The 18,038-nt window shown below is 44.1% G+C and overlaps 1 protein-coding gene across 3 annotated transcripts in view; it reads right to left on the bottom strand.

The window, feature by feature from the left end:
• Nucleotides 1-18,038, bottom strand: part of CCDC142 (coiled-coil domain containing 142) — a 314,222-nt gene that overhangs the window by 52,078 nt on the left and 244,106 nt on the right. For 2 of the 3 annotated variants that reach the window (XM_069632485.1, XM_069632484.1), the window contains exons 7-8: nt 9,846-9,995; nt 3,450-3,564 (exon numbers count right to left, since the gene is read on the bottom strand). In XM_069632485.1, the coding sequence (XP_069488586.1) occupies nt 3,450-3,564; nt 9,846-9,995 (265 nt within the window). The remainder of the gene's footprint in view (nt 1-3,449; nt 3,565-9,845; nt 9,996-18,038) is intronic. The other variant, XM_069632486.1, reaches the window with a different exon arrangement.

Below are 18,038 nucleotides of genomic sequence, written 5' to 3'. Positions count from 1 at the left end.
TACGTGTCCCCAAAAATACAGCTTTTAGGAGTGGGCCCGCTCCATTCTCCCAGCTCCTCTACAGCATCTCCTTCTACAACCGCCTCGTCCTAAATCGCCTGGGGACACCCCTGCTTCCCAACACCTTCTCACTGCCGCCTCAGGTCAGGAAAATCCTTGTATTTACATGCGCTTGCTCGGGAAACACAAAGGTTTTGCGGGCTAATGCAGGGCGTGTGTGGGAGGAGCCAGGAAGTGGGTTGGGACTGTCTGGTCTTAATTCACAATCCCAGAAAGTCTGGTGAGCACGAGACCCCACAGTGGTCCCTGATTTGACCACTGCTGGTGTGCATGTGTAGGGGAGATCTTGCCATTGGAGGGCTGAGTCTGAGCACTCACCTGACTTTGGATAATAAGAGGAGCCCTGCAAGCGTTCCAGATCTGAAGAAGGAGCCAAGTATCCTGAGAAGCTAAGCAGACAACGGATGATCCTGAAAATCATTTGACTAGGCCTGGCAACTGAATGCCGCTGCTGTCCAAGAGAGGCCCTGCTTGGCGACTGATATCCAAGGGTCTACATTGGTGCTTCAACACCTTGAAGTGGTGGGACCACCATTCTCAACGTCTCCTGGTAAACTGGCAAGTGTCCCTGGACCATCCAGTGGGCTGTCCAGCTCGAGTTTGGGCTACCGGCATAAGAGCCCTGTCATCCCGTGTTTCGACCCAGGCTTTGGGGATCGCCAGCTTATCCAACAAAACGCTCTTCTGCCAAATTTAATCTCTCCAGTACTGTGGGGTCCCAAGATAGCAGGCTGCGCCAGACCCGCGACAGCTGGATCCCTTTGCGTCGCCTTACAATGAGTAGGTTCCCGCATCAATTCTAGGTTCTGCAGTGCTGTCTTGTGCATTCCTCCTCCAGAGCCAAGTGCAGCAGCTCCTGCAACCAGCCGGACCAGTCTCTGCACTCGCAACGTATGAGCATCTGGGAACCAAAAGGAAGGCAGGAAAACGTACCTCTGGTAACCACCTCTGGACCTGCCAAATTTGGACCTAAACCTAAGTAAGGGCGGTGAGTAGTGAGGATACTTATCTCAGCCCTTATTTCATTCAAAGCATTTCCAACTTTGGGATTACGTTTTGTAATACTTTAGCTTGGGTAATACTTTCTATCTAAAGTCATCCGAAAGCTGGGATTAGTTGCATTAGTAATAATAGATACTTACCTGACTTTTGAATCTGTCCTCATCTCTTTAGAACCCTTCTAACATTTTCCAGTCTCTGAAAAGTTTGGAACTTTGTGAACGTTATGCATTCCTGTGCGCTTTTACGCACACAAACATTGGGCATAAGGCCCCACTCATCTTAGAGCTGAACTTTTAAAGTAAGGATTGTAATTTGTGAAGCGGGTTGGTGCCAAATAAATGACCTTCTTCCTTTGCAGGTATTGGTGAAGTAATTGATGTATGTGCACTGACTAATGTGACTGTATATATGGTCTATAGTAGCTGGTGTTGTGTGATATTTTACCTGCAATTATTCATGTTTTATGTGTTATCCTGGGGATCATAACAAAATAAAGAATGCCCAAAATTTCAAATCCCAAAATGCCAACATTCGAGATCCCCTTTTCACCAAATATATATCTGGGAGGAGTTGGGGTGGGGGTAAGTAAATAAAAAAGGCAGAGGGGTATTGGCTGGGGCTGCAGGGGAGGAGAGGGAACTCGACCACATATAAATGCAGTAAAAAGGGGTAAAAGAAAAGGAATTCAAAATGATTTTTTCCACAGTATTCACATTTTCGTCGACTTGGCCTTATAATAAATAGTATAGTTTAATAACTAACTGCAAGTATAATTATTTGAGTTTCACTGTGTGGACCCCAACCACACCCGCCTCTCCTGAGACTAAGCCTTGACCACTCTCCATGTTACCTTGATTGGTGTGGCTTCAGCTCACAGAAGGAATCCCTGTTATCCAACAAGGGGGCCACCTAAACATCTGTCCACCCGGCCAGAGTTTAGAAAACTATTCTAACAATCATCAAAGGGATATTTTGACTGTACATTGCAGAGGATTGCTTAGAATGCACACGTGGGCCATGATTCTGAACGATGGTATTGATTTCTTTCTCCAGATGGGCTCTTTTAGGCAAATAAGCAAAAGGGAACAAAGAAGACGGGGAGCAGGATTTTGAAGTTCACTGTACAAAGGAATATGGATATGCATCCCTTATAGCCCAAGCATGGCTTAAGAAGGTGGTCATGCCATGGGTCGAGCAAGGAGATTTTGGGATGAACACAGAGATGACTAAATAGAAGTCATAGTGGTGCTTCACTGCAAATAGTGAGGCATCACCTGAACGGTTGCTCTAATAAGCACAATACCATCTATACCGCAAGAAGAAAAGGAGGGTTAGGGATAGGACAGACCTTTAAATTACTGAAGGGAATGAACATGTGACTCATATACAGCCAGAAGAAAAGGAGGGTTAGGGATAGGACAGATTTTTAAATTACTGAAGGGAATGAACGTGTGACTCATATACAGCAAGAAGAAAAGGAGGGTTAGGGATAGGATGGACCTTTAAATTACTGAAGGGAATGAACGTGTGACTCATATACAGCAAGAAGAAAGGAGGGTTAGGGATAGGACGGACCTTTAAATTACTGAAGGGAATGAACGTTTGACTCATATACAGCCAGAAGAAAAGGAGGGTTGGGATAGGACGGACCTTTAAATTACTGAAGGGAATGAACGTGTGACTCATATTCAGCAAGAAGAAAAGGAGAGTTAGGGATAGGACGGAACTTTAAATTACTGAAGGGAATGAACGTTTGACTCATATACAGCCAGAAGAAAAGGAGGGTTGGGGTAGGACGGACCTTTAAATTACTGAAGGGAATGAACGTGTGACTCATATACAGCCAGAAGAAAAGGAGGGTTAGGGATAGGACAGATTTTTAAATTACTGAAGGGAATGAACGTGTGACTCATATACAGCCAGAAGAAAAGGAGGGTTGGGATAGGACGGACCTTTAAATTACTGAAGGGAATGAACGTGTGACTCATATTCAGCAAGAAGAAAAGGAGAGTTAGGGATAGGACGGAACTTTAAATTACTGAAGGGAATGAACATGTGACTCATGGCAAGCATTCCAGACTGGAGACCATATAGGGCCAAGATAACAAGGATGTAAAGGGAAATGGCTAAACGTGGGGGAATCTGGCAAACATCATATTCACTATAGACTCAATGTACAATCATATTCACGGTAGATGCCATAGACCATCATGATAACGGTTGATGCTATATACCATTGTATTCACGGTAGACACAATCTACATTCCAAATGTTCGAAGAAACACTGCACTCACCACACACAATTTCACTACAGCAGGCCCTCAACTTCATCTGCACTTGCTCTGCATAGAGATTTAGAAACATTCTCACCCCCTTATCCCACTCACCTGCTGGAAGCCGCAGCCTCCAATGCTTTGCTGCAGGCATAGTCTGTAGGAAGAGGTCTGCAGACATCCTCCGGCAGTCATCTGAAAACAGATGCATCACTTCAGATGAGAATCTCTGTAAAGACAAAGGGCAATGTGAAGTCTGCAATACCAACCTGCCTACCATGCTTCCCCCATGCTGCTTCCACACAGAATATGATACAATATGTTATGGCATTTATAACAGGCCTGTACACAAGTGTTTCTAGGCGCCACAAGACAAGGGAGGGAAGAAATAGGGAGGACAAGACAAATGATCCTACTAGGCCTTGTCTCATTAGGCAAGGGGAAGGAGAGGAGGAAGTGCAAGGCAGAAGAAGGGTGGGAAAAGGGCGTGCAATCCGGGCAGCATGGCTCTGGGTAAGTTGAAGGTGCCAGGGGGGCTTTAGGGGTTACAATTACAGTCCGTAAGTCCGCGGGGGGCCAAGAGGCAGTGCAAAGGGAGACTGGTCGTGGAGAAGCCTGGTACCCAGTGAGAATCTGAGGGAATCAAGCAACCAAACAGTGCAGCAGACAGGTAAATTACCACAGGGAGCAAGAATGCAGAGGAGAAAATGAGGGTCTTGAGCTGCTTCTGGAACTTCAGGAGGTCCGGCACACGCCCAAGAAAGCCTTGTGGATGATGCAGAGGTTCTTGAACTTGATCCTTGCAGCCACCGGGCACCAGTGGAGGGATTTGAGGGCTGGAGAGATACTGTCCCTGGGCTTCAGACCAAGGATAAGTCTTGCAGACCTGTTCTGGATTAGTGGTAGGGGCGAAGAGTAGAGGTAGGAAGATTGAGAAAGAGGCTAGTGCAGTAGTCCAGCCTGGGGAGAACTATGGCTCTGGAGACAGTGTGCTTCTGGGGAAGGCGAGGAAAGGTGCAGAGGTGCAGCTGGAAGTGGGCCTTTTTGGCAAGGTCTGTGATGTGAGGAGAGAAGGAGAGAGTGGAGTCGAAGGTGCCAAGGTTTTTTGCCTCACAGGAAGGCGAGGGTAGAGGGCCCAAGGAGGGAGCCAGAGTGATGGAGGGAAAGCGGGAGCAGGAGTCACAATGAGAAGGATCTCCGTCTTACTGGCATTAAGGCATAGATCGTTTGAGGCGCACCAATCCTGAATCGCAGATAGACAGTCGGGAATTAGCAAGGGAGGTGAGGAGGCTGAGGGAAGCCTGAAAGAGAGATGAGCGTCATCCGCAGAACACTGAAAGTTAGATGAGAAGGTGGAGATCAGGAGGACCAAATGGGCCAGATAGACATTGAAGAGCCAGAGTGAGAGGACACCACATGTGGAGAGGGAGGTGGTGAAGAGAAAGGACCCGAGTTGGACCTGGGAGGGACGGTCCAGGAGGAAGGAGGTCAGCCACGCCAGGGCCTGATACATGATGTCCAGGTTCACAGAGTCGGTTCATCAGGGTGGCCTGATTGACCGTGTCGAAAGCAGAGGACAGGTCAAGGAGGAGGACAGAGGGAGAGCTCGAGTCGAGGTTAGAGAGCAGATCTTCATGGGTGTTCAGGATAGCAGTTTCCGTGTCTCTTGCTGCTCTGAAGCCAGGCTGATTGTCATGAGGTAGCCAATAGATTCAGTGTGGAGGGTAAACTGGGAGATATGCTATATAACAAAGTCATATTTGTTTGTGGGTTTGTATGTGGAGTTCTTGGGGACTTAACTCCTCATGAACGGTGAGGTCTTGTGTAATGAATTGTGCATGGAATATTCTTTATTTCATTGCCAAATGAATGCAACTATTTCTGGTCATCCCGTTTCCGAGATAACTAATCTTTAGTTGTTTGGCTTGGTTTTTCAGCATTACATTTTGTGGAGTTACACTGCCATCTACAGGTCATTTGTAGAAAGTGCTCATCATCGAGCATCGAAGCTGAAACATGATCAACACCTGATTAATTTCTATCACAACATTTTGTAAAGGACAGGTACTTCACCCTCAAGACATCAAATGGAATTTTGCTACATTTTGAAGATGACATAGTTGAATCAGTTGATTTGAATCAGGTTCCATTTTAACAAAAAGACCTCTTTCTTCTGTATTCTCTCCTTTCATTAATGCTTTAATCCCATGAATATATTTTGACAGAAATGCCACGAAAAAAGAGCAGTATTTAATCCCACCAAAAACAAAACATCTCAAGACCATGAAACTGACAGAATTCAACATTCTTTGAGACAGAACAATGAAAGTGCTGAAGAACCTGAAGCAAGACTCACTGATCAGAGAATTTGTGCTGCTAAAAAACAAAGCAACAAAACTGCTGAAGAAACTGAAATACGAATAGCTGTTAAGAGAATTGGTGCTGCTGAACAACAAAGGAATGAGACTGCTAAAGAAAGCTCAAGCGAAACTTACTGATCTGAGAATTTGTGCTGCTAAAAAACGAAGCAATGAAACTGCTGAAGAAACTGAATTGAGACTAACCGATCAGAGATTTAAAAAATCTGAGAATTGAAATCCCGGGCGAAGATGGGTAGTTAAGCTAGTGATATGATAAGTCATTCATAACGCACCTTTACACAAGTGTTTCAGGTCAGCTTTTACAGTTTTTTCCCCAGGAATGGAGTGATAGAAATCGGGCGATAGTTGGCCGGACAAGTAGGATCGGCAGAAGGCAAAAAATATGGTTATTGATTCCAATAAATCAATGATCGCTCGCAAATCCATACATTATATATAACTCGTGTCTTGCAACAGGGTGAACTGTCAGGTTTTCACATTTTGTACCTCACATTGGCAAGGGTTCTATGAGAATTGGTTATTTCAAATATTTTTCCAGGAAAGTTAGAAAGAGAGGTTTGTTAAAATATTAAATAAAACCTGGTTAGAGAATAGAAAATTTCATTTGTAAGTTTGATCTATTTCCCTTAACTAATTTTCATTTAGAAAGATTAAATGCTCCCAAGCCAAGATGGTGGAACACTTTCCCAGCAGCGATTGGTTTAGTTTACTGCAGGCAGCATTGTGTTGTCATTTGGAATGTTCTTGACAGTTCTAAACTGCCTTTCATTAAAGTTTCTACCAGAGTAGGTCATGTTATAGTTAGCGCCAGTAAATCAAGTTTAAGTTTTCATTTAAAAAAGGTTGTAGATAACTAAAATATAAGTTTTCACTACATCTAGCATAGTACTCAATTTAGGTGAAGTATATAGTAGAAGAAAGAAATTCTAAGTGACTGATGCTGTGCAGCTGATTCCAGTCCTCCAGCTTAAGACAAAGCTAAGTGAACTTTTGGATCGTCAGAAATAATTGTATATTGGATTCAATTGTATTTATTTTTATCTTTTTAGTCTTTTCAACTGCATTTGGAACTGTAAATTTTGTGAATTGGTTTTTTAACTTTTTAAGATTGCTTAAACGCGATTTAGTGTATTTAATACTATTAACAAGGCGCGCGGTTCTTATTCGCCGAAGTATTAACATAGAATGTTTTAGAAGAACTAATTTCATTTTTCTACGGACGCGAGTCGTGTTATTTTTTATGCACGCGATTAGAGAAAAGGACCTTACGACGTTGTACGTGCGTCGCGGCCATCTTGGATTCCGTTTTTTCTTCGTTGCAAGTGCGTCGCTTCACTCGAAGGACTTTTGAACTTAAGACTTTTCTTTTTAGAAGCGGAGTATACCGATTTTGAGTTTCCATAATACAATTTTTAATAATACCATCATCTCATACAGCATCAGGTCTTAATATTAAGAAAGACTATTTTCTAAGTTAAAATTTTAAGACTAGGATACTAAGTGATACAATTCTTTGGTATTTATTTTTAAGGACATTCATTCATGGTTCTTGAGGAAGAGTTTACTTGAAAGAACTTCTGAAGAAAAAATATGTTATTTTAAAAGAAAAGATATTTTGACATTACAAATTGCAAAGAAAAGAGTTGCAGAAGTCTACCATCAATATAGCCACATAACCACTTAGGGAAATAAAACAGCCTAACGGCAATTCAAGCTTAGGCTAAAGGTAATAGAATTTAGTAGATTAGAAAGTTTAGTCATTTGTAGAGAGTTAGAAAATGTATTAAAATATTGCATTCTATTTTAGGAACTGAACTATCTCTTCCCCCCCCTTTCTCCTCCCTCCCTTTCCCCCCCCTTTCCCCTTGGGTTTGCCCGTCCAGTAGTTTTATAGGGCAGGCAGGCTTAGGGGGTTTAGAGGACCAGCTTCACTCCTGCAGGATCCTTCAGCAACAGCGCCTTGACACAATGCAATGGAATGTTGATTCAACCAATTAACATAGGAGCGTGATGCAGTGGTGAATACTGAGTGTATGACCTGCAAGAGTGTTCTGTATGTGTGAAATATTGCATAGAGATAAAGGTGGCGTTGGCGCCAGCGCATGATCACATTTTAATCTTTCAACTGTTTTCTTGCAACTATACCACGACTTGGTGACAAAGAGTAGCAATTAATGGATAAAAATGATATTGGAATAAAATTCCATTAAAGCACACAGGATAAACATACCAAACCCATAAATAGACTTTACATGAAAAAAGGATAAGAGCAAAAACACCGTACAGTACACAATTGTTAGTGCTCAAGCAACATTTTACTCAATATTTTATAAGAGCAACAGTTTACATTTGATTATGGAATACATTCACTGGTTTCAATGGCAATTGCATGATAAGAACTGCCCCTTGTAAAGTGCTTTAGGAGGGTTTCAAGCACTGGGGAGAGGGCTTTAACAGATGTTATCAGCCCACACCACAGTTATGGGCCCCGGCAGCACCAAAGAAGGAGAGGGAACAATAACCTTTGTAGACCTAGCCAGATGGCCATATCGGGAGTTATGAGCAACAAAGACCGAGTTAAAGGCCCGAGCACAGCAAGGGCTTTTACAAAGGTTTACACACCCATAACTTCCATTATGGCCCGAGGGTATGATCTATAAAATTGTCACTTTTGTGGGTTGAAGAGAGTAAAAAAAATAAAAATGGAAACATTAAATATAATTATCTTTGAGTGGTTGCTGGGGACTAGCTAGTACAAACACAATGAGGAGGGAGGAGCAGGGCTTAGAAACCAGACGGGCTGCATCTGCTAAGTGTTGCCCGGGCGAAGAGAGCAGGCGGCAAAGAGGCAGATGGCTGCACCCCACCATAACAAGGTAAGGAGGGGGTGATTTTGGTGCCCAGGCCACGTCTGCAAGGCGTGTCCTGGGCGAGGAGGAGAGCAGCACTGATCAGGTTGCCTCTGCCCCCCACCCTAAAGACAAGGAGCAGGGACAGCGTCTGGGTGATTTCAGTGCCCGGGGCACATTTGTCAGATACAGCCCAGATGAGGAGTAGAGTGGCGCTGACAGTGCAGCACTCCTTTGAAGATAGGGAGCGCCGTGCTGAGAGCCACGTGGTGCTGTCAGCCAGGCTGTCCTTCGGGCTGTTCACTTGGCACTACCACAATGAGAGGGAGCGGTGCGCAGATAGCCATGCTGCCAGCGAGCAACCCCATGGGAATGGCTATACTGATTTTCCGAGCACCACCAGCTCATATAGACCGGAAAGTGGCCAATGGGGGAGTACCACATCACTCTCCCAGGAAACTATAACCATTACAGCCCACCCCCTGAGGTAGTTTAGAAAATAAGGAAAACAGTTGGAGGAAGCACTTTGAATACTGAAGAGAGCTTTGGCCAAGAGACACAGAGGATTGAGGCCGAATGTTGGGAAAGAAACAGCATGATGTGTTGCAGTGGTTAAGGCCTGGCCCTTTTCACTGTTCACGATAGCCACACTTTCAAATCATCCTTTCTTTTGTTCTATAATTTCAAGCCACTGTCTATTTTATAATAGTTCCCTTAAAGAATGCAATGCAAATATAATGCGCAATATGCATCTTAAAATGCAAATACGTTTAAAACGGGCTCCATAACAGCATGAATCCAAAAAGGCTGCATTGATCCTTTACAATCAAAGGGCCCAAATATTTCTAATACACTAAAGCTTGATCATATTCCTTTTCGGACTCTCAGGACCTTCTTGTACAGTTTTTCAGTTTATTGGCAAAAAATAAATCATTCTTTGCCAGTATTACTTGATGTTTATATGATTTGGGAAAATAACCAAACATGTCATCCAGGCCAAGAGACAAAGAGACAAAAAAGAATGCGCATTAAAGAAAGACAATCTGAAAGAAGTCTTCAGACTTGACATGACCTGGAGTAGACCTATGGTCCCCAATTAAAGAAATCGGGGGTCAGTTCAATATTCCTTAATGAACTATAGGAGAATTGCAGAGTTCACTGAACAAGCCTCACAGCTAAAGCAAAAACACCAAGTAAAATAAAAGCAAAGCTTCACGTGGAAGCCCCCTGACCCCACCCAATAGTGCATGGCTCGACAGGGAATGCTGGTGGCTGCATACCTGAATATCAGCAGCAGCGGTGTGGATCTGCAGGCATAACTGTGAGGTTTGGAAGCTCATGCCAGATTTTCGAACCGCCTGCGGCTCCATCACGTCAGGACAGGTCTCTCTCACCAGGTTCGACATTCTCTCCGTTTCTGCCGTCAGAATCTGTGGAGAGACCGTGCAGATTCATATTAACATCATGGGCATGGCAGGCACCGTGCTAGTGCTCCTCCTATAGCACCAGCTTGCAGAAATCCCTGCTGGAACATTTGTATCCTGACTCCAGACCAGACCAGACATATTCCCACCCAACAGCAGGCCAGCAACATTTCTAATCTGACCGCAGAGCTTGGATGTTCTCACTTTAACATGTGGCTGCTGGACAGCAGGCCTCACAAATTCTGCACCTTCACGGGACTTGAACGGTCCTTTCCCTGAAGGCAGCTCATGGACATTCCTGGCACGTCAGGGAATCCCGAAATTACAGCTTCGACAGCTGGCACAGACAAGGGGCCCAAATATTCCCGAGGCAGTCGACAATAGTCATACCCGTTAAGATGGATTACCAAAATCAATCCAGGGGTGGTAGGCCAACCTATCATGGTGAAACAAGGAGACACTGCAGTCTAGCCAACCCCAATAAAGGCAAGGTGGCAGAGTGGCAAGGCTTAGATCTAGAAGGGTATGAGAGTGGTCTAGGCCTATAAGGAGTCCACATAAACCACCAATAATAAGTACAAAACATACAATAATTTATTAGATCTTTAAAATACAACTAAGCAAGTAAAACCTCTAGGTAAATATTGTCACGCATCTACTATAAAACAGACATATAAGTGTACCCTTGGGAGAATAAAGAAAGCATATGATTCAATAACCAGTGTAGCACAGATAATTGGATGCATGAAATTCAGCAAAAACACTTCAGAATAATCATAGAAGAGTTTCCCTAACACTTAGTGAGTCCACCCCTAGTTTAAGGGAAAAGACACTACAAAAAAAGTTACCAGGATACAAAGTATCCTAAGCGCACTTCAATTTGGGGTTAGGTGTGCAATTGTAACAATGCAAGAAATTAAAAGAAAGGGTGTCCCACAGAAGTCTATAGGATGAAAGCAGCAAAGGGAAAATCTTTCCTAACACACCTGTCGGCGAGCCCTAGATATCTGCATCCGGGCAACAACGTTCGTGGGTATCCAATCTCAACAGTGGATCATGTAGTGGGACCTGGACACTCCAACAAGGGGCCACAAACATTTCAGTCCACTCTACAGCTATGTTGCTGCGAGGGACTTAATTAACTGCAATGGGGTTTCCCCTCCAGTGCCAAGTCCTTTTTTTGGCGATTTCAGTATTTCGCCATTCAATGCCTTCTAACGTTTTCTCCTTCATTAACCCCTTATGTGCCAAGGACGAGCAATCTCATCCTTGGCAACAGGGAGGTAATCCCAAGGACGAGATACCTTGTCCTTGGCACTTAAGGGGTTAAGACTCACTCTTCTTAGTGTCTACGTGCCCAAAATAAACAACCACTCAAGAGATTATTTTCTTTAACCATTTCCACACGCAAATAAAAGGAAAAAAAAACAAAAAAGTTCTCACTAATGGGGAAAGGAGAGGAGAGGGGCCCAAAGGAGGGTGGTGTCGGTATTAAAGTAGAAAGAGATTAACAGAAATCACTGAACACTTCAAACTAAATAGCTCTAAACTGGGATCAGCTGCTAGTGGCTTATGCACAATATGTACATTAATAGGGCATGCATCATTTATGAATTTTAATGATGATCCCATGAGGCCACCTACTGTTACAATGCTTAGAAGTGGGAGGAATGTCCACTGAAGCACTACATAAAGACTGTATGCCATAGGAGGCTAATTCCAGGAGCATGGCGTGGATTCCGGGAACCAGTTGTATGAAAGAAATACCTGGCTCATTGTGCGACATCCTTGGTACATGGTGTGGCTACCCTAGGACTATTTCCAAAGTCAAAACCGTTGGCTTTACCAAGGTTTGCTTTTGCTAGCGGCTACAACTGGGCTGGAGATTCTGTTAAGTGAACGCTTCCATAAAACAGTCATACATGGAAGATACTACAGTGTTGCACTACATATAATAATGCTATTCTACTTTGTCTGCACAGCAATTAGGTTTGCTCTGAATTCTGGCAGTCACTGCCAGTATATGTTGTGCTCTAAGCAAGCCGTCGCCTGTGTGATGAATCTGCCAATGTCATCACTCCTTTCCCTGGAGGCAGCTTCTTCTCATGTGGCCAGGGGACGGCAGCCACTACCTGATCCTGACCCTGGGGGCCGCTATAAGAGGGCACACCACATGGGGGGAGGCGACCCTCAGGGGGATGACATGGCATCGTTAGAGAAAATCACATACCCACCTTCCCTTTTAGGAAGTTCCTTCTCTTCCTCATGCCTTAATGGCATAGTGTTACCCTCTCCCTCAAATCCTTGCCAGGTTTAGTCTTTGGAAGATGCTCCAGCTGACAGATGGCGTGAGGGAGAAGTGCAGAAGCTGGGTAATGCCGAAAGCCGTGGGAAGCAAAGCCAGTGCGAATCGCGACAGCATGAGAGGAAACTGAGAGACAGAGGGCTCACCGCCTGTGTTGGAGAGTCAGCGGTAGCCGTGCAGAGTGGATCCAAATGCGGCGGAGCTGCAGCTGCTGACAGGAAGTACAGTCAGCCAACAAGTTGCACAGAGAAAAAAAAAAAGTGCTGAAGCATTCAAAGCCCCCCGTAAACTCAAGGAAGACAGACAGGTTACCATGGTGCCAAAGAATGCATGCCCCTCCATGAAAGTAACGAGAGAAACGCTGAATGAAATCTGTGAAGTTTAGCGTGGTCTTAAACAAAACCATGAACGTGTCTGCTGGGCCCACACCTGAAAAGAAGAAATACAACAAATTTAAATTTAAATGCAAATTCTGAAACAAAATGTGTGAAACTGGAGGTGATAAGCCAACGGTAGGCAAAAGAAAAGATAACGGCATACAAGTCCTGGCAGGAAAGTATACCAGGGAAAGTAAAAAGGTGTGTAATAAACTACAGTGGAAAAGAATCTCACGGAAGACTCATGCCCTTGAATTGTTTTCAAGGTGGACAGAACACATTGCAGGGGAGTATACAAGGTAACCTGTGATTCTGGGACCTGTCCCCAAACTGCAAATATTGGAACGAGAAACCAAAAGAGAATTTATGCCTTTGGGATTCTGCCCGGTCTTGAATATAAGGAGGAATTTGGGGAAGAGAGCAACTGTGTGCACACCGAGGGGAGGGAGTCACACTCTTGGGTTACAATTCCCTGCAACTGTGAGCACACCGAGGGGAGGGAGTTACAATCTTGGGTATCAAGGAACTTGCGTATTCATTTTCTTAAACTTTTGCATGTTGGTGAAAAGGAAGCTGGGGAAGGGAGCCATTCCCTGGAGCTATAAACCTTGTCCATTTGGAACTTCATCACACCTTTATGTTGGATTTGAACATCTGAAAATGTTTGGGAATCAGAGGCAATATCCTTTGCACCTCAGAGTTAGTTTACAGTGTGAGGGCCAGAATAGGATTACGGGCACAGGAAATATTTTGCTTTGGACATCGTGACAAAGGACAGACCCCATACGCTTTTGGTTGAAATAGGGAAATACCTCCTAGGTTAGGGATTTTGAGGCATTTTCCAACCCCTTCTTGATTTGAATAAAAGTTTATAACTATGACCAAAAACTATGATTCCTCTGTGTCCGCGTCTCATTCCTGGATCCTGACACCTGCTTTGACGCTCCCCACCCACATGCTCCAGTCTTCCTCCACCGGTTTCAACAAACTGCTTGCAAACCGACTGACTTCTGTACATCCAGTGGGAAGATAAAAAACAGATTGTGATGAGAGTACTGCAAAACGCACATTTTGTGCCCCAGAACGAAAAAATGAGCATGGATATTTTGCCGTGTTACAAGACTGCTGACTGGCAACATGGGGGCAGTTGCTGGAGGACCCCCGAGGCTCGAGGTGCCTTTCAATTGAAAGGGTTGAAAGGCCCTGAATCTGTCCCTGATGATCTCACTCCATATAAAAGGAGCTCAATGCTAGCCATGAAAATAGAGTAGGGCCTCCGCTCAGAGGTCCCGTTCCACATTTCCATGTCAGCCATTTGAGGAGGAAAAAAAGGAGAAATAAATAAAGAATGAAAAATAAAACAAAACAAAAAATTGAGGAAAATAAAGTTTGGGCCACTCCCAATGACGTGAACACAGATAAAAGTACTACGAAAGGTTTTCCTTTTTAGTGGATACTGTGGGAAACTAAAGGGTGTCTCACCAGCTAGTCTTCGGGGACTTCTCATCCAGGTGGCCAGGACACAGTCATCACTTTTGGACCCAGTTCCTGGGGGTGGACCAGTGCTGGAGGATCACCTGGGTGAGGAGTCTCTGGGGAGTGGGGGTGACAGTGGGGGTGAGAGGCGGTATTCCCCCCCCCCTTTTTCGTTCATCTACCCCATCCTATTTTTTAGAATTTTTAGATTTTTACCAAGTCCAACCCCCCCCTTTTTACACAAACACTAGGCCAAGGAAGAGGGAGGCTGAGAGTAACGAGACTAACCCTCTCACATCGTACTGGACCGTTAATCGGGTCAGGCAAAGTGAGGCACTTACAAATGCATACACCGGATACCAGTTAACTCTCCTCACACGAATAAAAGCCAACACCAAAAGACACACTCAGAGCAAGGCGGAACACTAGTAAGAGCAGAATTTCTGGGACAAAGGCACACCTACTGGAGAAGAGCAACAAACAAAGGAACGAGAGCAGCGGCCAAGGGTTGCTTTACTGGAGGTCGTTGCCTCAGTCAGACCGCGAAAGACACGTGATCCCACAAGTGAAGATTGCATTGTGTTTCAAGGACGCCAGCGACCCTGCCGGATGAACAGCAGAGTTGGGGAGGCGAGGCCTAGACTGCGGTACTAACCTTGACTCGTGAATTGGAAATAGCAAAACAAAGAGAGACACAGCCGGTGAGTTGGCAAGCGACCTGAGAGACCGGTGTTTGGTAAAGCGAATGAAGTAGCAACATTATATCACAAGTGTGGATGAGACGCGACAAAAGGCAGACCATGAATGAACTTTAAAGTAAAGACAGGTGTGAGATCAGCAGTACTAAGCAACAGAGTGGTCCAGCGAAAGGAAGTAGCCTACTCGAAAGTTTTCATGAAAGGTACATTGTTTGAAGCAATAAATTGGATGAGCAGCGAAAGTGAAGCAAGTAAGAGTAAACGTGAACTTTGAGTCGAAGTGGTCCGAGTCAAAGTGGTCCTGCGGTGGTCTGTAGAGAGAAACACGCACATTCGAAAATCTTCGACATCCGAAAGTGGTCAGAGCCCGACTGAGGGATACCCGAAGTATAATATGCTTGTGGAAGTCAGCCCCCTTGCAACTTTGTGTTGAACTACAATCCTTAAGGTCAGGAAAAGAGACTAACGTGGAAGGCCAAGCGGGCCTGGATCCTGTGTTTGGAACGGTTTATAGTGTTGGAAACCGAGCCAGAGTGCGTCAGCCTGCCTACAGGGACAGCCTTACCCCGTGAGGTCCAACGTGGGGATGAGAGCTGGTTAAACCGCATTTATTCTTTGAACACCGATTTTGACTTTGCATACATTTCTCCTTTTTACACTTTTTGTACAAGAGATAGGGCAGGCATTAGGTTTTGTTAGCATAGGCCATTTTAATTTGACAGACTCCACTAGGACTGTTTTGTTTATCGTTTGATGGTCGAGACTACTCCCATCTTAGTTATATGTCAAAATAGTAGTTTCTCCAGCCCCAACATTTTCAATAAAAGGTTTTGCAAATTGTATCCATTGTGTCAGTGTCATACTTGTGATACCATGCCTTCCCTTACAATACTATGATGCAGATGGACATATGGTGTTGGCTTTTGCCAACACTTGTTTCTTTCTAGCACACCTTACAAGCATGTGCATAAGGTAGGATTGGAAAGGGGCTATTCTGCACAAATTTGGGCCACCGTAATTTTGGCCAATGTGGCTGTATAAACTGTTTGTTTCTGGTAAGAACAATGGAGAGTGAGCTGGAAGGAGAGGCATGCGCCTTGTGATGGGAAATGCTGGACAGAATATAATCATGTGATGCAGTAACTGGAAGTGGAAATAGAGAAAGGACCATGTATGGGTGAAGATGCATTATCTTCATGAGATAGGCAGCCCTGAAGGTTTAGTGATTTTTTTCAGATTATTATTAGGGTTTGGACAGACCTGCCTCACCACCGGATTTGTCGCGGGGTCTCTGGGTATTCATGCTCTTCTCTGAGTCTCTGAGGTAGAACATGAAATCTCCGGGTTTGTAACAGCCTGCAATAAAATGCAGTGCCTGTCTGGTCTCGTCGCTCGGCAGAAAAGCTCACAGGGTACCCACTTAACACCTCGTTGCAATGGCCAGTGAATAGAAAGCAAGGGACATTAGCTACTTTGCATTAGAATGCACAAAATAAAGCTTCAAATAAATATCCAAGACTGTCTTTTTTTAAAGGCATTCACATTGTAATTTGTCAATCATTTTCAATTTGTTTTTAATTTGAGACACAAAGAAGGGCTTGAATTATTGCAAAATTTAAAATGTTCTTGGAACTACATATAAATAAACAGGACGCCTTGGTTAACCTATGAACAGGCAAACTTATCACAATACTTTGTTCTGGGGCTTTGTGTTGAGAATACGTTAGCAATACAAAAGGTCATTTTTTAGGCTTGCATTATTTTGTGTTCTGAAAGTTCAATTCCTTAATTTGGGGAGCAGTAAGGGAGGTAAGCTATAATTCTACTGTTTTCGCTTAACATATTCTGTATGAATTTATATATTTCTCAAGCGGTTTGTTTGACTAAAGGCCTGCTACAGAATGAGATATTCTGTAGCCCACAAGTCATTTCTGTAATGACTATTCTTAAATGTCAAACATTAACACATACTACTACCTACTACACCTGTGAAGATACGCAGTTAAGTGCTTAAGTAGCAAACTGGTCTCAAATCTCAGCTTCACCATTTCACTAAAGTGTGTGATCCTGGACAAATAATGTTATTTCACTGTGCCTTATCTACATGTTTGTATGTGTAAGCCCTGCTTTTGCCCTGGACATATGTGCAGTTTAGAATTATTAGCAAAACAGGATTATTTACATTTCCCCAGATGGAAATAAAATAGAGCTGCTGATAGTAAATTGCAATTGAAGTGTGTTAGGGAGATTTATAGTTTGTATGCTTCGTCCCCTCTCTTATCGAGACCCCAACACTTTTTGCTGGACTTCTGGGCCTTTTTCTTTAATCCTGAATGAGTGGAGCCTTTTTCCACTCATTCATTTTTATGGGCTCGGTCTTTTGGAACTCTTTCCTTTGTGTTTTACTGTCCTATGGACTCTACTTTCCTCCATATCTCTTTTGAAGGCATATGTATTTTACTATTCCAGCACACAGCTCCTTATGGGCAGTGTTGCTGGCAACCCTTTGTGTTCTCCTTTGAGATTATTTTCTATATTCTAGAGCAATTACAGTTCTACAATTTCATAGTCTGAGAGATTGGCACACACCACCTTATGTGGAGTGCCAAAGGAATGCTTAGTATCCCCTTCTCTCTGCTCCTGTGATTTTGTAATCACATAGACAACCTTCTAGTTATGCTAGTGGCAGTGGACGCGTTCTACCAACTATTGTGTAGTTTTCGACAGTGGCTATGTCCATAGCCCCGGTTATACTCAATAGGGTCACCCAAGTACTAACTTGGTGGATCCTTTTCTTTTTCAGCATTACTAGTGTGGTTGTCCTTTGTTAGCCCTTCTTCTACCGTCCTAGGAGAGAGAGGCCTATGGTTGTTTTTCCTTTGGCTGGGATCCTTGGGTGTCCCCGCCTAGTGCGGGAGGAGTCTTTCACTCCCCTGCCCTTTGTTTGCCTGAGTGCCTGAATGGAACCAGTTCCCACTGGGGGTCTGGCTGTCCTGAATGGACAGCCACCCGCCCCTTTCTTTAAATTGCTGAGCGAGATTGCAGAGGAGTGTGTGCTGGAAATGTATAAAAGGTGAGGCTCCTGAGGTGAAAGACAAGTCGACCACTGGAAACGGAAGTAACCCAAGAAGAAGACTACCTCTGCTGTCCTGACCCAGTTTTCTGCTTGACAGAGGAACACCGAACAGGACGA

This window comes from Ambystoma mexicanum, chromosome 6q, assembly GCF_040938575.1.
Source record: "Ambystoma mexicanum isolate Mex_15411 chromosome 6q, UKY_AmexF1_1, whole genome shotgun sequence".
In the NCBI taxonomy this organism is placed as follows: domain Eukaryota; kingdom Metazoa; phylum Chordata; class Amphibia; order Caudata; family Ambystomatidae; genus Ambystoma; species Ambystoma mexicanum.
The sequence above is the reverse complement of the archived record's forward strand: the minus strand, read 5'-3'. Positions and strand labels throughout refer to the sequence as shown.